Source organism: Triturus cristatus, chromosome 2_1 (assembly GCF_964204655.1).
Source record: "Triturus cristatus chromosome 2_1, aTriCri1.1, whole genome shotgun sequence".
Lineage (NCBI taxonomy): Eukaryota > Metazoa > Chordata > Amphibia > Caudata > Salamandridae > Triturus > Triturus cristatus.
Genome location: NC_140581.1, coordinates 884,642,328 through 884,667,376, shown reverse-complemented (window position 1 = coordinate 884,667,376; position 25,049 = coordinate 884,642,328). Strand labels below are relative to the sequence as shown.

The 25,049-nt window shown below is 42.0% G+C and overlaps 1 protein-coding gene across 1 annotated transcript in view; it reads right to left on the bottom strand.

Annotated features, from left to right (window-relative positions):
* Positions 1–25,049, bottom strand: part of LOC146866038 (annexin A1-like) — a 178,255-nt gene that overhangs the window by 18,896 nt on the left and 134,310 nt on the right. The window contains exons 6-8 of the mRNA XM_085640792.1: positions 24,813–24,869; positions 5,807–5,900; positions 2,469–2,564 (exon numbers count right to left, since the gene is read on the bottom strand). Coding sequence (XP_085496918.1) covers positions 2,469–2,564; positions 5,807–5,810 — 100 coding nt within the window. The 5' untranslated portion in view covers positions 5,811–5,900; positions 24,813–24,869. The remainder of the gene's footprint in view (positions 1–2,468; positions 2,565–5,806; positions 5,901–24,812; positions 24,870–25,049) is intronic.

Genomic DNA, 25,049 nt, shown 5'->3' with positions numbered 1-25,049 from the left:
TCCCGGCCGCTGCATCCACAGCACTTGCCGTGGGTTTAACACAGTGTCCTTCTCCCTCTGGTGCCTGTCCTTGTTTGCGAGTTGCTTCACTTTCTGCACAAGTGAAACAAGAGCCCGCCTCCTTGGAAGCTGAATCCTCTGCATGTGTATGGTGACATGGGGTGTCCCCTTTAGAACAATGGCAGTAGAAACAGTGCAGGTGGGTGTGTCTGGCAGTAGCAGTGATGTGTAGCGGTGGAGCACACACTTAACTGATACATTATACTATTGCATTCTCCCGTGATGGCCCATGCCCCCTTCACTCTGCCAGAGTTTTACCTGGCAAAAATGTTTACAGAAAAATGCAAGGGTGTGGTAATTACTAGGGGTGGGCGGAATTTGCGAAATTAACTTTCGCAAATTATCGCGAAAATGTTTAAAATTATCGCAAACAAGCGGAAATATCGCGAAGATGCAGAAGTTTTTTTCCGGCATGTTCGCGAGATTTTCTGCATGGTTGCGGGACGCCAACTTACCCATGTGGTTGCTTGCGGGCGCGGCCATCTTGTTTTGAGTTGTCTCGCGGTGCATGATCGCGAGAAGAAAGACGTGATCGCGCGACGCATGACGTCACTGCGGGCGCGAACTGTCACGAGACAACGCAAATGGCTAAAAACAATACAACATCTCATGGAGAAAGCGACCGGATCAAGAAAACTTGGCGGCGAACGCAGGTATTCAGGTAAGGCGATCGCGCGCGAGAATGTATTATTTTACAGCGCAAGCAAGAAACTAATTATCGCCAAGCTGCGGAAACCGGAATTTTTGACATTTTCGCGCTCTCCGCGGACCGAAAATGTCAAATTATCGCAATTTCCGCGAACGGAACGAAATTTTCGCCCAGGCCTAGTAATTACCACTAAACTCCGAATCCTGATTCAAGTGTAAACCCAAATAGGGAATCCTGTGGGTCCATGAAAGTGGCCCATGCGTTTTGAGATTTTCATGCATACTGTGATGTCATGTTATCAGATCATGGCATCATTTGCTTTAGCATGATGCACCTCGTTAGCTGACGTTTCCTGCCACTATTTCTTTCAGATCCAGCTGATTTGACTGTACTCTTGCTCTCCTACTTCTTGTGATGAAGCAAGCTTGAAATCTGTGCTGCTCTTACTTCTCTGCATTTAATCACATTAACTCGTCACCCAAAGTCTGGCACCTGTGCATACACCACAGCTGTTGAGATGATGGAAATAAAAATGAACTCCTGCATTATCTCCATCACCTCTTCAAACACACACCGACCGGCTCATGCCTACATCCAAAGATGCCTCTATTTGTTTTAGAAAAATGATTCCATCTCTGAAGCCAGGACTACCAAGGAAAGTGCCTGGTGCCTCGAATGTCACGCCAGAGGGAGCAGCTGCTTGGCTGGCAACCCCTGCTTGATGCTCATGCTTGGGTCCATGGTAAAAATACACATATGAACACTGCTATCATTCCATAGCTATCCCATACTGTTAAGTGCTTGAATAATAAATACATGTATCTCAAGTAGATGCAGTTAAGAGAAACAGCTGGTAACCTTTACTTGACCTCTTGTACCCCGGGTCTTGAACCCCTGGTCTCAGAGATCATAAAAACTGTAACGGAACCAAATGTAAATAGAGTCCTATGAGAGATGTTCACTTTCAATGCTCCTTGTACTTCTAGGTCCCAATTATGTATAGGGCGCGGTTTCCCTGTTTGTGCCTGGTGCATCATAGAATCCGCTGCCCCCAGGGCAGTTCACTCAGGTAAGAAAAAAGAAGTGGCTTTGAAGCAGTTCCTTTATGTTTCAATGTGCAGGTGGCAACCACCCTGCACTTTTACAGGGGATTAGAGATCCCCTTGCAGGTGAGTGCAGTGAGTAACTGCACCCGCCTTCAAAGGGATATCTGAAGGGTCCATAGAACCCCCTTTACTCCTCCAGAGTGCTGCTATCAGGGGGCGCACGGAGAGTGCACCAATTTTTAGGTGGGGCACTGTCAGTGCGCCCCCTGACAGCCTCTTTGCCTCTGCTCCCACATCTATAATACAGCACCGGCCCAGAGGCAAAGAGGTTCCCTCATTTGGATGGGCTCACGCCCCCATGCAAAGGAGGGAATACCTTCTTGAGAAAGCGCTGGCGCTGTATTTGCGCCAGCGCTTTAAGTATTACAGAAGGGGCTGCACAAGCGTCTGCGGCCCCTTCTGGGATACTAAAGTGCCCCAGGGGCACGACCTGTTGCACCTCCGGGGCACTTTGTGTAATATGGCCCCTAGCCTTGTTTTAGCTCCTTGGTTATAAATAGGAGGCTTTTAGGGGTCTTGGGTGGGTCAACCTTGTGGTGTTAGCTATGCTATCCCTGACATTTTCTTGATTCGAAATTCACACATAAAAAAGAGACATCAATAAGATACTTGTTGATTCAGAGATCACATTTTGATGGAAAACCAATACATACCAATGGCTGTCAGACAATTTTTAAGGTCCCCTTTCAATTCCAGGTCCAGCGCCTTTTTCATATCATGCTTGCCATAGGTGGGATATCTCTTGAAGACTGTGCAAACATTAAATAGTAAGAGAAAACCAGGTGAAACATCACTCACAGTTGATACAGGTTTTGATTTCTGGTCATGCTGCATGATCATGAAATAAAATCATATCATTCCCTCAACACTATATGAACGGTGCCGCCACCAATGAAGGAAGACTTTTCCTCTCCCCAGTTCGGACAAAAGGAGATGATTTTGACCGGGTAAGTGGGGTGATCAGTGAATAAGGATAAAGAGAATGCAGTTATTGTAAATTTGATTTAAAAGCCTTCCTCTTCTGGGAGATGTCATCACCAGTAATTATACTGCCCATCTTGGGAAAGGACAATTATTACACAATAATGAAAACAATTGTGGTTTTATTGCTATAGTAGAGCATAGGCTGTCTGCAACTAAAATGTATGTGAGCATTAGTGTTTGTGGAGAATGATAGTAAATGGAGAAATGCTAATGTCAGTGTAGGTGGACGAGAAGATGAGTACAAAGCAGATATAATTTTAAAAGAGAGAAAAGAAGGACAGGAAGGGCCTGATTTAGTGTTTGGCAGAAAGGGCACTTTGTTGCAATGACGATGGAGCATCCTTTCTCAAGCAACTCTAGGTTCACCCAATAAATTATGAGGTGGGCGGACATCCAGGTTTACAACAATGGAGCACAAAGTTCTCCTTTTGGTGTAAACCTTCCTCCAACAGTCCGAGGGAGCATGAGGTGTCGGAGGTGTCCATCCAACTATCTGACCTATTTAGAGTGTGGGAAGTGACATGTGCCAAGTCGAAGGAAGGTCGGAAGAAGTGACGTGTCACGAGAAGGAGTGTTGGCGAAGGCCGCCGCAAGGCAGCCGTGAAGGCTGTGAAAGCCACCAGCGTGCTCAACCAAGAACATGGCAAGTTAAGCCAGGCAAAGTCAGCCGTGAGCCAAAAGCTTAAGACTCCAGAATAACCTATTTTTTTCCATTTGTGTGCCTAAACATTTTTAATTACCATGATTATCACAACGTCACCTTGACTCAACTTCTTCAACCAAACAGCTATAAGCATGCAGATGAAGAGGTACACACTTATTTAGATGGAGACTCTCCCGCTTTGTCAATGTCATAGCCTAACAAGATGCAGGATGGTTGCTTCTGCTGCAACACATGGAATCTGGTGTGATCGGGAGGATCATGTCTTGCGGACTCTAGTGTTCTAGCACCATAAGAAAAGTATACTGTTTTCTTGAGTGAACAGACAGTGCTTAAAAGACATGATAATTTATCTAAACATAGAATAAATATTGAGATAGAAGAAGTTTCACCCATATGAGGCGGAAGGCAACTATCCATTGTAAACTTGCATAGGTCTACATCACGCAGTCAATGTCTTTGCAGTGGGAATCCAACTGACACTATGAAGGGTTAGTACCTCTACAAATATCTATATTTGTGTTTCCTTTTTATTTAAAGGTTTGAGAACTCATCTTCAAAAAGAAAAATAGCTCCTCATCTAAAACCTCATCTATGCTCAATAGGTTCCCAACTGTCTACACCTGTCTAAATTGGCTGACACAGGAACAAGCATGAGGAAAGGCAGAAAAACCTATAACTGACTAGCTATATACTGAAACCTTATTGATTAAAAAACGTTTTTTTTACTTGGATTTGAATGTATCAATTTCATTTCTTTTTTAAGAAAAAACAATAAGATGAAGGAAGGGTAACTTGGGGGGTGAAATGAGAAACGGAACATTTCAGCAAATTTGTGGGGTGTTTGATGAACAAAGTGAACATGTGCAAAAATGTGGTTGTTTGCCTCCGTTTGCGCAGGTGCAGTAAAGTTTCTGCAACTAATTAATACAGCCCCTAATCATTAGGGGCTGTCTTAGTCCGTTCAGTGACGAGCGCAGAGGCAGAATTACTCATTTATATGCATGAGGCAGGAAGCTTTTTGCCACCCCTTGTAATCGCCTGCAAATTCATGCATGGAGGCCTGCGAGAAACAGTAGAGCACTGTCCACCCATTTTCAAACGGCCAACATGTTTTAAAAGCAGCGGGGATGGCATTAAAAATGGCATTCGGGAATGTGTTTGGGGTGGACCCTCTGTCTGCTTCCTGAATTCCAAGCTGCCACCAATCAAATGGTTGATTTGTCCCATTAGCACTTATTATCTTTAACTTGTGAAAGGATCTCAACATCAGGCCAGTAATCAGTCAATCGCTAGTGTGGGCGCCCCTTTCATGCCCCTTATCTTTGCCATTCAGAATGAGTTACAAAAGGCACATTGAAAGTTGGAAAAACCTTTATGACTTGTCAAAAGTTTATTCTGTTTATTGGGAATTGCAGTTGCAAATCATCCTATTATGCATATCAGAAGCGGCATTTCACCCACAAAAGCACTTCGTTCATCGATTTTCGATTTGAAAAGTGGTTGTTAGTCACAGTGCGTTTCTATGAAGCATATTCCTTAATATGTACTCAAATGTACTTTTGCAATGCGACTTGAAAATTCAGATACATTTGCTTTTGCAGAGGCTGCACACGAAGGGGGGTAGAGAGCCGGCGCTATAACGATCGCCGTGCCTCTCCCCCCCCCCCCCGGCAACCCGGCTCACGGGCAGTTTGCCTTTTGGCACGCAGAAGTACAAGGTGCGAAAAACAACCTGACCTCGCCTCTTCCCCCCCCCCCGCGGTGACCGCCGAACAGGCGCCGACCCCCCCGGCCAAGGGGGGACCAAGCAACATACAAACCCCCCAATGGGGAGAAGACAAGGAAAAGGCAAGATGACCACGGGGGGGGATATAAGGTCTGCTACCCCAGGTAAGCTCCATGTTCACGGCCGGAGCGGGGGAGCAGCACCACCACCAGGCCTAACTCCGGGGACAGAAGCTACTACCCCCCCTCGCGCAAAGAGAGCACAAACCCAACCGACCGAAAGAAGACGACCCAGAAGGGACAAAAGAGACTAGACAGCAAAAGTACAAAGTTTATGCATGTTGTCATTGTATTCCAAATAAACTGCGGCCAACGAATGACCACTACAAAGGAATCTTGTACGTTGGTTTCTTTTTGCAGAATGAGGGATACAGTATGGGGGAAATGTGTGGAGGGGGAAGTATGGGGCAAGTGCGAGGGTTATACGTTAAGGAATGTATGTATTCAATTAACCATTGTAAATGTAATTATTCTCCCATTTGATTCAGTTGGAGTATAAATATCAATTGCACATGCATTTCCTGACTTCTTGCAGTGTAAGATCTCACCGATACCTACCCATACGAAGGTGTGGGAAGCTTCTTTTTGTAAGTATATGGATGAAGACATTAACATCTGTCCCCCTTCTATTCTCACCAGCTTCATACAAGGCCTATTTCAAAGCAAAGCAAAATAATGTATTACTCCTTAGTATGGGTGGGTTCAATAAAATGCATTTCTTGGTCGGTATTTAAGTGCATCATCTAGTCCTATTGTCCTTGATTCAATACAGGTGTTGGTGGCTGAAATTTACTGTAAAATTAGGCTGAAAAGTTCCTGGTAGGGTTTTCTGACTGCATAGTTGTATCTGATGACCTATCATGATACCAAACAATAATGCAAACAACTCTTTTCCACTTGCTAATACCCCTAATCCAGCATTATCCCAAAACTATTTACCCTCCTTCTCCCCCTTCCTTCATTATTTCCTCCCCTTGAGCAATATTCTGGATCTGTTTTTACTACAAACTTCTACAATTAAATCCAGCCATCCCACAATCTCACTGGCATTCTATTGTTTGAACATTCTGAACTTTTCTTTGAGATTCAGGAAGAAAATCTCCATCAGAATGTTGGGAATAATCGCAGCCTCTCTTTTAACACATTTCCCATGGTCTGCTGAGGTCTTTATAGTGGAATAAACATCTTACACTTTGTTATTCAAAATACCTAGGTGACAAAGCATTGTCTAATTTGTTTCTTCAAAAAAATGCAATAAGAAGGAGAGACATCATTTTTATCAGGAAGATAAAAACAAATGTTACTTGAGAGTCAAGGAGACAACGTCAATGTGCTAAATACGATAGATGTTGTTCTTTCCGTAGATTATGCATGGATAAACCCAACATAATAACAAAAACAAAGAAGTGAACCAACCTTCACATCCTTGAACAAATTGTTTTCTGTGTCCCTAGGAAGTCCTAAATGGAATGACACGTGTCACCATTGCTGACATTCTACAACATTCACATAGCTACTTGGCTGGAAATATAAGTACTTAAAGTGTGGCTTCCTATCATGTAGATGGTGTGTTGGATTACCAGTCGGGTGGTGATGACGATGCCTGATTACTGTTCATGAGCATCGGAAGGAGGAGTCACGATGAAGGACCCCCATCTCACTACTGTTCGATAGAGATGCTCTGAGTTTGTGTCAATGTTACGTTCTGTTCGTTGACACTTGTAGAATAACATGTGAGGGTTTACTGCCCCCAAACTCCCTCAAAAAGTCAGCAGAAACCCAGAGTTGCTTGATAAATCTTTGTTTTCTGTTTTCTTTGTGTTGCACGTGTGTGATGGTATCTCTCTTTCTGCCCTCACTGAGCTGCAGTCAGTTGTGAGACTGCTACCCTCCCCCAACATTTCACTTTTTTCTTCAGAACCACCACCCTAGACATGATTGGCATGTTGGGGGAAGAGGCATGCATTTAGAAAGCCAACCAGGTGACATTAAAGTGGTGACTATGAATAAAGTGTTGTTAAAATTAAAGGAAGTGTGAGATTCAGACAAAGTTAGCAAAGGCTGAGATTGGGTATAAATACAGGGGATCCTGATGGATCCCTGCTTCATAGACTGAAGAATTAGATTGTTGCACAAAGGGATGAAGGGACAAATGGAAGATCTATGGAGGGCATTAATTATGACAAATAGGTAGGGAGATGTGTGGCTCAGCAGCCGGGGCGCCTGACTCTCGAGCGCAGGGATCACAGTTCGGTTCCCGGCTCCCGTGGCAGCTCAGCACCATGTGACTCTGGGGAATAGCTCACTTAATCTCCCCAACACCGCACAGCGCCTTGAGACCCTTAGTGGTGAGTAGTTTGTGCTCTACAAATACTGTATTGATTGATTGACAAATATATTACAAGTTGAGGAGGCTACAACAGTTCCAACAACCAAACAAATGCCCACGATTTATGATTTGAAATGTAGACATAAATCTACCTACTCAACACAGTCAACTTTCAGGGCCCCCATGCAAATGAGGGAATACCTTCTTGAGAAAGCGCTGGCGCTGTATTTGCGCCAGCGCCTTAAGAATAACAGACATCAACATATAAAATCAATCAACAATTAAACATTTCTAGCACCCTTTCTTCCTATGTCTTACTGCTGCCACCAGAAAATAAGCAACATTAAAAATCTCCCAAGGGTTATTTAACAGCTGCAAATATAATAAGGCAGGTCTAACTTGCACATAACCCCTCCCCTTTAAAAAGAGCTTAAAAGCTTTCTCCTCATGGTGCTAAAATGCTCACAAAACATTATAAAATGTATGGTATCCTGAATGGAAAAATTGGCACATGTACAGGGGCCTAAATCATTTACCCCACTCCACCCTGTACGTCTGCTAAAAGACAATAAATGAGATTGAAACGGAACCTGGTTAGAAGTCGATGAAAAGGTTTTGTGACAATTGTCAGGTACGGTTCTATCCGTGGGACTGTCATTAACTGGAAATGGGCTCTCACCGTAGGTTTCACAATATCCAGCGCCTCTCTCTCTGGAGACAGCCCATTTAAAAATTGTACATTAACCCAAACCAGGTCCTCTATCACTATCTTTTCTGGGGTGGCAAAAAGTTCAGATTGTCCCATTTTACCTAGCGTTGACTTGACATATTGTATCAATTAGATTTTACTTACATTGTCCAGCACTACACAGTCCCTGACAATTTCTCTACTCAGTGCCAGTTCTGTATTAATCCATGTATTTAGCCAACATACCACAGGACCCAGCCCAATTTGGTTCTTAACAAAACCACTACCCAACTCTTGGTGAAGAGCATAGGTAGGGGTAGGGGTAGATTGGGGAACCGCCAGGATATATCTCATAAATGTATTTTCAACTTGCTGAAGTTGTACTACAGGTTTGTATCCCCAAATCGCACACCCATACCTTGCTATAGCAATACTTTTAGATCTATACATTTTGAGCAAAGCTTCAGGGGGCTTCGCTCCTAGTCGGGATACAAAACCTTGTATAGCAGCTATGGATCTAGAAATTGCAAGTTTTTTCGCCCTTAACTTGGGGAGTCCAGGAGCCTCTCTCATCGAAAAAACTCCCAAATAGGAGAAAGAGGAAATTCTTGACAACTTAACCCCTTCACAATAAAAAGATTTGGATTTTTTTGGCTTCTGCCCCATTGTCATTGTGTACGATTTGGTTTTATTAACAATATGGTCCAATGATTCATGAAGGACCCAAATTAATCCAAAAGTCTCTGTAGGCCAACTGCAGTTCGGGCCAAAAGAACCACATCATCAGCATGTAGGAGAGCAGGAATAACCCTGTCTCCTGTATGTGGGATATCTAAAGTGGCAGTGCTAAGGGAGGTGTTTAAATTACTTATATAAAGTGTAAAAAGCAAAGGGGCTAAAATACAGCCCTGTCATGACCCTTTGTCAATTTTAAAGTGCTTAGTTCATTTGCCATCTTGGCTGACTCTGACCCTGGCATAATGATCCTTATGAAGATCTGCTAGGAAACAGACTAAACAGCGGTCCATCCCCATACCTATCAATATTGTCCATTACTTTGATCTATTTACTAGATCAAAGGCCGAGGATAAGTCCATGAAGGCGAGCTGCAACGTACCTTGTTTCACCACTGTATATTTCTCAGCCAAAAGGTGTAAATTTAGACACTGATCTATAGTGCTTCTACCTTTTCTAAAACCGTATTGACATTCTGTTAATATTCCAGTGTCGTCCAACCATTCAGTAGCTTTATTTAAAATAACTCTACCTAAAACCTTAACCACGGATTCAATCTGGGAGATAGGTCTATAATAGCATAGTCAAGCGAATCAGGACTTAAAGAAATGTTAGGGAGAAGCAATATTAGGTAATCATTTCATTAATCCTATGTCTCATTTTTAGTCATAGTCAATATAAGAGAGGATCTCCTAGTCAGCTAGTTCAAATGTAGCCATGCTACCTGACAAGGATGAGAGACACATGTGAGTGTAAGAAGTGCTTGATTATTTTAAGTGTGCTGTAGTCAAAAAATTGGCTATTCTGTATCTGTACGACTATACCTCCCATCATTCTGTCCGCCAAAAAATAGGTGTACGCACAATCTGATCCATTACAAGATGTTACATCTCCTGTTATTCCCATTACTCAATGATGCCCACGTTCTGGCTTCACAGAAGCTGTCTTTTTTCAAGTAGTGAGCACTTCAGAGAAGTGCGAGTAGTGTCACTCTGAGTTGGTGTCTTAACAGACTAGTTCTCAGGGATTTCAGGAGAGAGCGAGCTATCAGAACACTCGCAGATGCAGGTTAGGTGCGTGACCGACCCCTTACATTTTAGGAAATTCCAGAAAAAGGAAGTTAAAACATATTTGAAACAAAAATAGCGGCTAATTGAGCTCATTAACAGTTCACCAGATTAAGAGTATGCAAGTTTAGTAAAATACTTTTGTTACTTGAGCCACCAATCAACAATAAAGGACTTACAGGAAGAATTCTAAGGTCTTCCCAACAACGTCCTTATTATGCACTTAACAATGAGGTGGAAAGATCAACCTTCCGTGGGAAGAGATAATTTGCCTACTTGGCCCAACACGTTAAAAGGACACAGAATTCTAACCCATGCTTGTGGCATGCTGCATTATAGAATTCTTGAAGCACAAATTCTTTTAAAAGATGGCCACCCTGGACGCATGTTTATCTGTGGGATTTGTCAAAATAAAATATCCCCATTTGGGTATTGCAGCAACAAACAATGTATGTTTCAAAATAACATTTTTCTATAAACATTTGTTCTTTGGAGAACCTAATTTTATCTCTTTTCCTTTTGCTTCTTCAAAGAAAGACCTGTACTTTTTAAAGATATATCTTTGACTCGACATTTATTTTATTGTCTTTGTTCACTCTGTCACACTGAATTAGAGTTTTAATTCTAGAGTAATCTCATAGAAAAAGCCCTATCTACTGCCCCTGAAAACCAACGGTGTGCCAGGAGTGGAAAGAGAGTTCTTGGTCAATCTACATGGAGCTAATTGTTGCCTAAGACAACTGTGAACTAACCCTGAGGTGCCCCTAGGCCAAGACAACTGGCCTCAAATTCACCTCTTACACACCAATCAAATGTATATCTTCAGTTGTTACAAACCATACCCTTGCAGCAACAGATTCTGATACAGATTTAGTTTCTGGTGATGTAAAGTGGTTGAACAAATTGAAAGCATTTTCCCATCAATTCTTTTGTGTTTCATGTACCGCCCTAAGTTGCAAGTGTATGTATACCCAGACATGGGTACTGTACTCAATGCGCCCTGGAAACAAGCTGTACCTGGCTGGTAAGCCCTTATCAGGGAGAAACCAGCCCTAGGTTGCTTGTGTTCTGGTTCCAGGAGGACCTGGAGTGACAGTTTGGTCTGGACTGTTCCCATGAAGATCAGGGTCAAGGCTGATTTGACTGGGTGCAAACTAAGGTGACATGGTGTGCAAACAAATGGTGGGTTTGGACTTTGGACACTATTCCAAGCGATTACCAGTCTTTAGACAAATTGCAAGCATTCCTCCCATCACCTTTTATGTGTGTGTAGTGGTGACCATAATTGCAGAAAGCACACTCCCATAAAATGAAGGCAAATGTCAGACAACAGTAGCCTTACCTATCATCCAGTCGCACATTTCTGTAATACATCTCAGAACAGTTTTTTATAGATAGTCTACATTAAATTGTGACAGATTAATAGATTGACTTTATAGGGGCCTATTACAATCTGAGTGGAAAAGCCACCAACCTTAGGTTGGAGGCTTTCCCACCAAGATCGTTGGTTTCAATTCAGACCGTCTATTAATGGAGTTTATGCCGTTAGGATTACGATGCTCGGTTTGAGACAGGCTTTCCATGCTGGGCTTTTCGACATGGAAAGCCTGTCGGTAAGTGAGTTTTCTTTCTGTGGCACCGCTTGGGGGCCTGTACCATGTGGCAGGCACCGTGAGGTGCCAACCACATGGTGCAGAGATAAACACAATCTCCCATTTCTCTATCAGCGCTTGTGCTATGGCCAGTTTAGGGCTGCAGCACAAGCTCCTATAGGGAAATAAGAGCATGCGACTGCGCCATATGCCTTCGCTTCATAATTCTGAGGGCGGAACCTCCAACCGAAGGTCGGTCGGTCCTGGTTCCGCGATGATGTCAACATCATAATCAGGACCATAGACTGTAGTAATTGACTAAAACTCTTTCTTTAGCAACAGGCATTTATTAGTAGCTCCAGTACTTGTTTTAGCACTGAAATTGGCTTGAAAGATAGTGAATCATTTCGCAAATACTTGATTTCAGATTGGGAGAAGTTGGCCTGGAATATGCTGTCCACTAATTACAGTGGGCACCTTGCACCAGTCCAAACAACCCTTATGGTAATTAGCTTAAAGATAACCTTTATAGAAAGCTATCCTAGTGGTAGCTATGGAGAGCAGCCTTCAGGTTAAGTCTTGAATGAATGTTAAGATGTTTGTTTTACCAGAATGCAACCTTCTAGTATTGGTTAAATGAAAGGAAAACCACACAGTAGTTATAAAAATATGTATTTATTATATATAACACTCTCTAGTATTCTCTACATGAGGACTAACAGAAATCAAATAATACACGTGCAAAGAATCAAGAGTAAAGTAGCACAACACACGGTGGGTTCTGGGGGGAGACCACACCATATACTAAATAAGTGGTATAAGAACCATGACTCAGGACTAGACCTAGTCTAGAAGGTGTAGAATTTCTGGTATTCCAAGGAACCACCCAAGGTGAGAAAGTAGGGACCCTACAGAGAACGGGTGCAGAGTGAGAATACGACTGCGTGCTCTGTACAATTCAATGGGAACATCGTGGTTGGATATTTAAAGATTAAGGACTCTTCCCAGCAGATTATGAAGACAACCCTAGGAATTTAGGAGGTTGGAGAGCCACCCCACCCGTGGATACCTTTGTACCAAAGTTACCTATCCCAGAGGAGCCGGGTGCATAGACACAAAGTGGTGTCGGAAACCCTTGTCGTTCTCGATGGATGTCGACAAAGAAATGCTGCTGCCGGAAGTAAAAAAGTGTCCTGGGAAATCCAATCATGGATTCTAGATGAGAAGAACCTGGAAGCAGAGGGGACAGAGTCTGGGTGACTTTGGAGTGGCCAGGGGCTCGCTAAACGAATGCCCACCGATGTCGGGTGCTTCAGGTGTGTTGACCAGGAGATGTCTAGGACAACCAGGAGCCAGATACGAGCTGTCACATGAAGGATGTCAAGTGCTGAGGGGTCAGTGTCTGGCGGGAGCACCAACAAGGCTTGGAAGCGGCAAGCAACACAGATGGTCAAATTCAGTATCGATCTGGGCCAGCATGGACCTGGAGGCTCACCACAGCAAGGGAGTCAGGGCAGGCTTGGAGAAACCATGGGAGCCCAAATAAAGCAAAGTTGACCCTGAAGTGGATTCACAGGCCGGTGGCACAGGAGTACGAGGGGACATCAGACAGTTTCACAGGATATCATCTAGCAGGGCACAGATTGCAAGTAGGCCAGAGGCCTTCTCAGAAAAGATGCGCTGGGGTTAGGGCTACAAATGATCCAATGCACAGAATTGTTGCAAAACAACAAGCATATGCAGCTGCAAGTGAATGCGGTTCACAGGGGTATGGGTTATGCGGTCCCCATGAGGGATATCTGCCTCAATCTTGGTAAGAGGGCAGCTCAACCTCAGAGACCTTCAGAAACCGACCTCTTGTATTGTTGGATCCTTCAGAGTCTGCAGGAGCTCAGGATCAGCCGACTGCTCAGATGCATTACGGTGCCTGCGTTTGCGGGGGAGTGACTCCTTCACTCCAAGCGAGATTCTTGTGATGTCTTGCAGGTCCACAGTGTCCGGCACGGAGCCTGTATGGATCACGGACACTGACGAGACTGGGGACCGCAAGAGAAGACGTAGTCGAGCCCAAGGGAGTTCCAGCGAAGTCCAGCGTGTCCAGACGGTCAAAGTGTAGTGGTATCTTCTTGCAGAATCTTTGCCATGTAAAATCTAATGTCCTGTAGCCAGGTAACCCATTTTATACACACAGGAGAGGGTTGGACAGATTCTAGGGACCCTCCTATGGGAGGGGCAGGACAGGGGGTAGGCTACTCCCATGTTCTTTGTCCAGTTTCGCGCCAGAGCAAGAGCAAATGGCTCCCAGAACGGGTTTGAGCTGGAAAATGCACAGGGACACCTAATGTGCCCCTGAGCCAGACTTTCTGGCACTGAGACAGTGCACCCACCCAGCCTCAATACACTAAATCCTGTCTGGGAGGTGGTAACACCTCCCTGTTACAGGATGCCTATTGTGCTGCCTTCCCCTGCTCGAGTTTGTCTCAGCAGCAGGAGGGCAGACTTGTGTCTGACAGCATTCATTTTGTGCTGTAAGGCTCGAGAAAGTTGGTACCGGTAGAGTTAGGTACCCCAAGAACCTCGGTTCTGCGGGGAGGAATCATACCTTCCACACCTGTTACTGGTGTGGAGGTATAATTCCAAGGTGTTTGACACCAAACACGACATACTTTGTTGCAGTCCATTTTGAGATAGCATTTACCGTGAGGTTTTAATGCACCTCTACCTATATGTCTTGTTGTATCACGTACAGCCCAATCGAATGGTCTCCGAAGACTGCAGAGCGGCCCAGCTCATGCAGGATCACCCTCTCATGTAAAACCCAGCACCCTGCCTTCAGGATTGTTAAGGCCTGCTATAGGGGTGACTTACAAAGTTTTAAGTGTAGTGATATATATAGATATAGTGAACCTATATCTAAGGTAAGCGGTGCAAGCACCACCTTACACAGGCTGCAGTCGCAGACCTAGGGTTCCATTTTGCATGGCCTCTCAGGGGTGGCATAATACATGCTTCAACCCCTGAGAGAGCTATGCCCTGGGTACATGTGTACCATATACCAGGGACTGATAGGGGCACCCCAGTATCTAATCTGGAGTTGTAACAAAGTACATACATATCAATTTAAGGGAGAAAGCAGATAGGTTAGGGTCCTGAATAGCAGGATCCCAGCCAGACTAGTCAAAAAAGTGGGTGCAAAAAAAAAAAGTGGGGGTAACCATAAGAAGCAGATCCCACTTTCCTACACAGAACCTACCCATGACGACTCTTGTTCATTTGTTTAGGCCTCGATTTTGACATTTAAACAGTGATAAGTGGCACTACCCTCACCTAGGAGTTGCTCCTACTATTGCTTTGTCACTACCCGGCAAATCTATAACTATTTGAAAAATGCTGCAGCAGTACAATCACATAATTCCAGTGGCCCTGCTTATAGACCTTCTGTTTGTCCTATTTCAAATGCCATTCTAATTTGTAGGAGACATTCAGCCTCAGCATTTGAGGTCTGGTTAAAAAACCATTCGATGTTACACAACATACCTTCATTTGAGACTGTTACTTTATTATTTCTTATACAAGTATGGCAAAAAGCAACAACAAGACATGAAAGACACTAAAGAGATGATGACTGGTCAAAAAATACATTAATCCCTGCTGTCAGAGTCACCTCTAAAATCTAAAACTAATCAAATCACAAACATGGATCTTATTCTACAGTGAGTGTACCATGATTTGCAGATAACCAGAAAAAACATGGATATAATGCAAATGGACATTCAAGGGTTAAGGAAGGACTTTAAGGATTTGGCTAGAAGAGTCATCGAAGATGAGTCTCATATCAGCTACTGAGAAGATGATAGATCGATATAACTGAAACTCAACAACTCCAATTGTTCTAAACTTGACTCTCTCTCCTTGAAGGTATTGATCTGAAAAATCACAGGTGTAGAGGATACTGCAAATTCTTGTGTGGAATTTCTTGAATTCCAAGTATCATAAACATATTTTTCTGTAACAATTTCGAAATTGGGAGAGCTCGCAGAATCCCCTCAGGCAAATCTATTGCAGACTCATTTAAAAGTAAGAAACAACCAAGAACCATGAGCTTCAAACCACTGGATATCAACACATGGAAGAGGTTAAAATTGTCATTGCTCAGGACTAATCCAACAATTCTGTGCAGACAAAGCTTTCTGGCCCTCAGCCAACAGCTCTGATCTCTATTCATTCAACACTTTTTTGTGGGTCCAACCCACTTTAATATCATCTGCAACGACAAACCCAGAATCTTCTTGGATCCATATCTCACTATTTTGGCCACTGGGCTTTAATTTCGCTATAGTTGTTTGATGGAAATGGTCCGCTGACCCAGTCCTTATTTGTCTTCAAACTGCGAAAGTTTGTATTTCTTGGTTAATGGGTTATGGTATCTTATATATATCTTTTTACCAACTCTTCTTCTCTGTATAAGGCTTTTAGATACCTAACATTACAGAGTTTGTCACTGATGTTATATTACTAGCCCCATCTCATATTAAGGTATCTTTTGATCTCATTACCACATGCAAACAGAAATTGCTTCATTGATAAAATGTAAGTTAATATTAATTTTGGATTCTGCTTGGATGTTCTGCAGTCATTACATACACCACATGTTCCTAGCAAGAAATGACATAAATTCTCTGGATGTCAACTCTTACTGTTCCAGTTCTTAGTAAAGGGTGGGGTTGTGATCCCTAGGGCTTCAGCGTTTTTTGGTATATTATGCCTAATCTTTCTTCTGTCCCATATCTTGATTCCTCCTTTCTCTCTCCTTTCCTCCTTCCCAATCTGGCCTGTGAGAGTGCATTTATAGATACAACTTGTTGGGGTAATAGGTTATTGCATTGCTATGCTCTCTCTTGTTGGTGCCTATTTAGTACATCATCATTATATTTAATCTTCTACCATTTGATCTCTAATGGATACTTTATGGTGCCTACCTTGCTCATAGTGAAGTTATGTGTGCTAACATTGCTCAATCACTAACATGCTATCATTAAATACAAAGTTGCTAAATCATCCTGTTAAAAGGGAAAAGGTAGCTGATTACTTTCACAGTTTAAAGGAGGATATAATCTTATTACAATAGACAATATTTGTTTCCAGATTCCTCAAAATTCAAATACTCTTGGATCAGTGACTGTTTAGCAATCTTGCACATCAAAAGAAAAATGATGTTGTAACGCATATATCTAAAACATCTAATATCACTGCTACCTTAAATCAGCAAGACAAGTTAGGCAAATAGGTAATCATCCTAGCTAAAAAAGAGGAGACTAAGTACTATATTATTAATGTTTATGCACCAAACAATGATGACCCAGACTTCTGGTCTTCCTTAAATACAGCTATCTCAGACATCCCACAACATAACGGTGGAACAATGGGTGGGGATTTCAATATTTCTCTAGATAGAACTCTTGACCTTCTATTACCAAAAGAGCTCATACCCAACTTTTGAATCTTTGTAAAAACACATAATTTATTAGCGATTTAGAGGATCCACAACACCACTGGTAGTGATTAAAAATGTTATTCACAACCTCACATTTTCTACTCTAGGATTGATTACCTTTTAGTAGAGACCGATTCCTTCAACAATACTCATCTTCAAAAATTGAGCAAATTGTGATCTCAGCCCATGCATCCATTTCCCTAGAATTTAACTTTGGGGTGTCTATACCCTAATGAAGACAATGAAGAATGAATAATATTGTTATAGATAAAGAAATTCTTAAATCCATTCAGAATGACATTATCCACTATTTAACCCCTTCGGTGCTCATGACGAGCTGGACTCGTCATGGCACACAGTGGGCATGTGCTTATGACGAGTCCAGCTCGTCATGGCACACAGCACCGGAAATCCCTCTGGTGCGGGCACCAGAGGGATTACCTTTTCTCCCCTAAAGCCTCGGGAGCTGGAGAAGAGCTTCCCCAGCTCCTGAGGCCCCCCCACTGGTTTCCCTGAAATCACGATTGGCGCGCATGTCGCGCTTATGTCAAATCCCAGTCAAGTCACCCTATCCTAGATTCCCCCGGTGTCTATTTTTCAAAAATGTATAGGTTTGCTAGGTTTCCCTAGGTGTCGGCAGAGCTAGGGTTCAAAATCTACAGCTAGGCACTTTGTAAAAAAAGGGTCAGTTTTCACTCTGAAAAATGTGGTGTATCCACCTTGCGTTTTGGGCTGTTTCCTGTCGCGGGCAGTAGACCTACCCACACAAGAGGGGTACCATTTTTCTCGGAAGACTTTGGGGAACGCGGGGTGGGTTGAAAATTGTGGATCCACTCAGATTCCAGAACTTTCCACCACAGAAATATGAGGAAAATGTGTTTTTTTGGACACATTTTTAGGTTTGCAAGGGATTCTGGGTAACAGAACCTGGTGAGAGCCAGTCAAGTCCCACCATCCTGGATTCCCTTGCGTGTCTAGTATTAAAAAATGTATAGGTTTGCTAGGATTCCCTAGGTGCCGGCAGAGCTAGGGTTCAAAATCTACAGCTAGGCATTTTGGAAAAAAAGGGTCAGTTTTCACTCTGAAAAATTTGGTGTGTCCACGTTGCGTTTTGGGCTGTTTCCTGTCGCGGACAGTAGGCCTACCCACACAAGTGGGGGACCATTTTTCCTGGATGACTGTGGGGAACGTGGGGTGGGTATAAATTTGTGGATCCACGCAGATTCTAGAACTTTCCACCACAGAAATATGAGGAAAATGTGTTTTTTTGGACACATTTTTAGGTTTGCAAAGGATTCTGGGTAACAGAACCTCGTGAGAGCCAGTCAAGTCACCCCATCCCGGATTCCCCTGGTTGCCTAGTATTAAAAAATGTATAGGTTTGCTAGGTTTCTATAAGTGCCGGCAGAGCTAGGGTTAAAAAACTACAGCTAGGCACTTTGGAAAAAAAGGGTCAGTTCTCACTGTGAAAATGTGGTGTGTCCACATTGCGTTTTGTGCCGTATCCTGGCACAGGCACTAGGCCTACCCACGCAAGTGAGGTACCATTTTTCTCGAAGACTTGGGGGAATGTGGGGTAGGTGGAATTTTGTGGATCCATGCAGATTCCAGAACTTTCCACCACAGAAATATGAGGAAAATTTGTTTTTTTAAGAGATTTTTTTTCGGTTTGCAAAGGATTCTGGGAAACAGAACCTGGTGCAAGCCAGTCAAGTCACCCCATCCTAGATTCCCCTGGGTGGCTACTTTTCAAAAATGTATAGGTTTTCTAGGTTTCCCTAGGTGCCGGCAGAGCTAGGGTTCTAAATCTACAGCTAGGCATTTTGGAAAAAAAGGGTCAGTTTTCACTCTGAAAAATGTGGTGTGTCCACCTTGTGTTTTGGGCTGTTTCCTTTCGCGGACAGTAGACCTACCCACACAAGTGGGGTACCATTTTTCTCGGAAGACTTTTGGGAATGTGGGGTGGGTGGCAAATTGTGGATCCACGGATATTTCAGAACTTTCCACCACAGAAATATGAGGAAAATGTGTTTTTTTTGGACAAATTTTTAGGTTTGCAAGGGATTCTGGGTAACAGAACATAGTGAGAGCCAGTCAAGGCCCCCCATCTTGGATTCCCTTGGGTTTCTAGTATTCAAAAATGTATAGGTTTGCTAGGATTCCCTAGGTGCCGGCAGAGCTAGGGTTCAAAATCTACAGGTAGGCATTTTGGAAAAAAGGGGTCAGTTTTCACTCTGAAAAATTTGGTGTGTCCACGTTGCATTTTCGGCTGTTTCCTGTCGCGGACAGTAGGCCTACCCACACAAGTGGGGGACCATTTTTCTCGGAAGACTGTGGGGAACGTGGGGTGGGTATAAATTTGTGGATCCACGCAGATTCCAGAACTTTCCACCACAGAAATATGAGGAAAATGTGTTTTTTTTGGACACATTTTTAGGTTTCCAAGGGATTCTGGGTAACAGAACCTGGTGAGAGCCAGTCAAGTCACCCCATCATGGATTCCCCTGGGTGTCTAGTATTTAAAAATGTATAGGTTTGCTAGGTTTCCCTAGGTGCCGGCAGAGCTGGGGTTCAAAATCTACAGCTAGGCACTTTGGAAAAAAAGGGTCAGTTCTCACTTTGAAAATGTGCTGTGTCCACCTTGCGTTTTGGGCCGTTTCCTGTCGCAGGCACTAGGCTTACCCACACAAGTGAGGTACCATTTTTCTCGGAAGACTTTGGGGAACGCGGCGTGGGTGGAAATTTGTGGATCCACGCAGATTCAAAAACTTTCCACCACAGAAATGTGAGGAAAATGTGTTTTTTTGGACACATTTTTAGGTTTGCAAGGGATTCTGGGAAACAGAACCTGATGAGAGCCAGTCAAGTCACCCCATCCTGAATTTCCTAGGGTGTCTAGTTTAAAAATAAAAAAATGTATAGGTTTGCTTGGTTTGCCTAGGTGCCGGCAAAACTAGGGTTCAAAATCTACAGCGAGGCAAAAAAGGGTCATTTTTCACTGTAGAAATAAAAGTGTGTCCACGTTGCATTTTGAGCCATTTCCTGTCGCGGGCACAAAGCCTACCCACACAAGTGAGGTACCATTTTGATCGGGAGACTTAGGGTAACACAGAATTGTAGAGCAACTGGTATTACCTTTTGACGCATTTCTGGCTTCCAAATGAAAGACAATGTGTAAAAAAGAAATCATTTTGGAAAATGACCTATAATTCTCATGCTAGTTTGGGTACTCACAAATGCGGAACTGTGCAAATATCTACTGTTTCGAAATTCTATATTTTGTTCCTATTTTAGAAATACATAGGTGTCTTTCATACCAATTTTTCCATGTATATATTTTCCCAAATGAATTGCTCTATACATAATAAAAAACCATTGCAAGACGCTGCTCAGTTATTGGCTCAGGGTTCGTCACGGTTTTGGTGAACCTTCAAGTCCTATATATCACTTTACTAAAGCCAGGCTAAGCTGGCAAACTGATCTAGACTTAGTAATAGATGATGACACCTGGCGGGATTGCTGTGAAGCCACACACCGCATTTCACTAAACAGGCGCCAACGTCTTATTCACTTCAAATTTATCAATAGAGTATATTACACCCCGATCCGTCTACATATATACGGGTTTCGAGACACGGTGGAATGTGAGAGATGTGGTATGGAGCCAGCAGTGTTCATCCACACGGCATGGCTGTGTCCAGATGTAGCCAACTTTTGGATTGCTATTTCTCAGAAACTTAGCGACATTACCGGGGAGCCCCTGCATCCAGACCCATTGGTGGCTCTACTGGGCTTTACGAAAAAGATATGTAAAGGTGTTAGGCGCCTTGTAGAGATGGGATTATTCATAGCTACATGGGTGGTAGCAATGCATTGAGCCAGAAGACCCCCCCACCCCACCATGACACAATTGTCTCGGGACATGCTATAATGGAATACACAGACGGAGTTATATAGTGAATTGCTTCCCCCCAAAAGTCGCCCCAGGAATTTCTGGAGTTTATACCAGGATTATTTAGCAGGTATGGAGTAAATGGGAGCACTGAGGTAATTACTCCTCCCTCTCACTGTGGGGATGCGTCATGGGGCAGTAGTGAAGCAATCTCGATTTCTTCATTGGACATTTGTTTCCAAGTACTGATTAGGTACAAGGATGCTGCGAGTCGCCACTGGGTCCTACCTAGGAATCAGTCTTCACACAGTGTAAGCCTGCACTATATCTGATCATTCCAGGCACAATTGTAAATTATCTCCAAGGAGCAGTTTGCTCCCCCTCTACTGTATAGTACTATGCCTCTGTACACTAATTTGCAGGAAGTTTCCCTGCATCAGATATATGTATATTGTGACGGAATTACTCTTATTGTTTCCTTCTTTTCTTACAATTGTAATTGTTTAAATGTTTTTTTGGTCTGGAAGCTCAATAAATAAATCAAAAAAGAAACCTTTCTGACTTTTCGACTCGGTTCCGACGCACATCCGAACAGCATTCGGAAAAATTCAGTAGACGCCGACTCGTACGCCTCCACGGACCTCGTTTCCGACCGACGCATTACAATGTCAGATTCGTACAGCCTTTCTGAATCGGTTTCTTCAGCATGAATTGGCTGTCGGAAACCAACGTCGGGGGCCCTTAGCAGGCCCCCTTCCACCCGGAGGCCTCTGGTTATTGGGTGGTGTTTTAACTTTAGATATTAGTTAATACATATGATTACAATTTTAGAGAATTCTAGTTTTTAATGTAATCTTAAATATTATATTGGTAGGTTCAATTAGTTTTTCTGTATTTTAAAAATTTTTGTATGTATAATTGTAGTTTTTCTGCTAAATAGGGAGTGAATTGTCAATGTTTTGTTTCAACGGTATATTAATTAATATGAAATGAATACTATAACACTATTTAATTATTTATTTTAGTATCATTACTAAATCAGTGAACAAGTATTTTGAAAAATTGGGGTTCATTTATTTATCTTTTAAAAAGTACTTTATTTGATACATTGTTTTATTAAAAACACAGACAATTTATGTTTAATTTGTTTCAATGATTTCAAGGGGTACTGAATTATAAAACCTTTGTGAATTTTGCTAGAATATTTTATTGGAAAATTGAAAATATATTACTTTTTGAAAATGTGCTATTTTTAATTAGGACGACAAATGTGTGTGTGTGTACTTGTAAAGCGCACTATCACTCCTGTCGGAGTATCCTGGCGCTGAAGACCGCTGGGGAACCCGTCCTGGTTTTCCCTGTGAGATGGTCCCTTACTGGGTATCTCCAAGGTGAAACCAGGCATCCCCGGCGTCTGTGGGGGGCCGTTGTAGAGATGAGGCAAGCTTAATGCCCAGAGTTGCCGAGTGTGTTCCTGGTTAGAGTAGGTACCGAGGCGAGAATTATCGAATCCGTTTTGACCCTGGTCCACGACCCTGCCGCGTCGGGAATTGAACCCTGGTCCCTGGCCGATTCTCTGCTTACGGGTCTGCCGCCTCTAACCAGTGAGCCACACCTCTCCACAAATGAAAGCTCTCACCCTAAAAATGTGTATGTTCAGCAATAGCAGTCAGACATGAAATAAAATACCAAAGCAAACCTCCGTAATGTATTCACTTTCACCAATGTGTGTGGGCCTGGAGTCAAAATAGTAAATCTGCCTCCTCTGATACTCTCCTAATGTTAATGGGATTGAGGTTAGAATAGTAAATCTGAACCTTTCCCCGAATATATACGGACTCCCCAGTGTTTATTGGGACTGAAGCTAGAATAGGAAATCTGCCCTCCCCACAATATATAAACTTTGTACCATGGTATTAGGACTTGAGTTAGAATAGTAAACCTCGTACCCCAAAAATCAATGCACTTCTTCATCCTTAAGGCAGAAGAGTAACTCTGACCTCCACGCACACAAACATATGCACTTTTCCCAATCTTAGTAGGACTTGCATTAGAATAGTAAATTGGAACCCCTAAATATATGCACATTGTCAAAGTTAGTAGGACTGGGGTTAGAGTGGAAAAAAAAAGCTTCACACAAATATGTGCACTTTCCCGAATGTTAGTGTGACTTGATTTATAATAATAAATATGCCCACCCCAAATGTATGCACATTTTCCAGTGTTAGTGGTAATGGAGTTAGAATATAAACCTGACATCTCCAAATATATGCAGTCTTTCTCTAATGTTTGCAGGGCTGGTGTTACATTTAACCCACCCACCCCCTATATAGGGATATTTCCCAGTGTTCGGGAGGATTGAACCACAACATTAAAGCTCAATATCCAAAATATATGCACTTGTCCTAATGTTAGGAAGACTAAAGTTAAAATACTAAATCTGGCTGCCTCCCACCCCTCCAAAAAACATTGCAGTTTCTTGAATTTTAAGAGGGATTGAAGTTAGAATAGTATATCCATCCTGCCCCACATTCTTTATGCACTTTCCCTAATGTTCGTGAGATTGTTATTTAAATAGGAAATTTGACCCTCTGGTTCCTAAAGTTTTCTAATGTTTGCTTAAGTAAAGTAAAGTAAAATAATACCCTTATGACTACTTATTAAATGTATTTATAAGTTGTTATGGATGCATAAAGCATTTAAAATTATGAAAATATTAGACCAGTGTTATACCAAATGCTAATTACTACATTAGAGTGTTTATTTAAACTGTAATAAAAAATACATTCTTATAGGAGGTTTTTTAAATGATTTTTTTGTATATATTTGTATGGTTTTAGAAAAAATATTCTTTGTTATTTATATGTTAATTATAAATATACATGCTTTTATTTTTAAACTATCATTTTCCTAATAAAACATATTTCACAATATTATATAGCTATTATATAGCTATATATTACACTGCACCATATGTATATGCTTACCTATTTATGATAAATATTTTTGTTTCTTTGCAAAACATTAGAATTTTTTAAATTAAAATATTAAATTAAATGTGAATTGCATTGCAGTTATTTTTTATATATTGTAGAAATGTTGGAGTTTGTTCTAATATTCAAGTCACCATCTCTTTTTTAATCTATGTTTTTGGAATCCAAATTTTTGTATTTAATATATTTTAAAAATTATGGTTTTGATGTCAATATTTTTGTGCTTGCCTTTATAACTATCGAAAGTTGATATAGTGGCCTTAAATATTTTCAGTATGAAATGTTTATATCCATATTTTGCAGTTGATATTCTGGCATGCAACCCATCTTTAACTTTAAAACAGTGTAGTCTTTCAGTCCTTAACTAGAAATAAAATGCAGAGTGGCTTTTAAACAGGTTAGCATTTAAGTCATTTCAAGATAACAATTACTAAAACAGCAAAAGTGCATGTGGTCTTTTCTGAAAGGGTGAGATGCAAATAATTTAAAATAAGTTAGGGACAACTGCATGAGTAAATGTACTTGTGCCAATATGCCAGTAAAATGAAAAGGCTGAGAGAAATGTTGTTTTAGGAAATTGAGATCAGTTAACTAATTTATGTCTATTTCTATATGTAACAGTAAAACATATTCTATGACATCCGTCAAGAGTACTCACTCTGACATTTTTTTTGTGACATTCTTAACTGTTTAAATAAATGAGAGAGAAAAGATGACTACCATATTGCTTTTAGAAGAAAAAGACCACTAAGAACTTGTACATGGAATACTTACCCATGCATCACTGTCCACATGTTCATTATTTACACGAGTATCTTCGCTTCTCACACCCTGAAAAAGATCAATCACTATGCGTTAAATTCAGATTTGCAGCATGAATTGTTTTTAAATGTGCAGACTCAAACCACATGTAACTAACTAAACATTACCAGTCTAAAGATAATCATATCCTTTCAAGTAAAAGCCAAACACATCCCATCAAACAGACCAACTATCGTGCAATGAAAATCT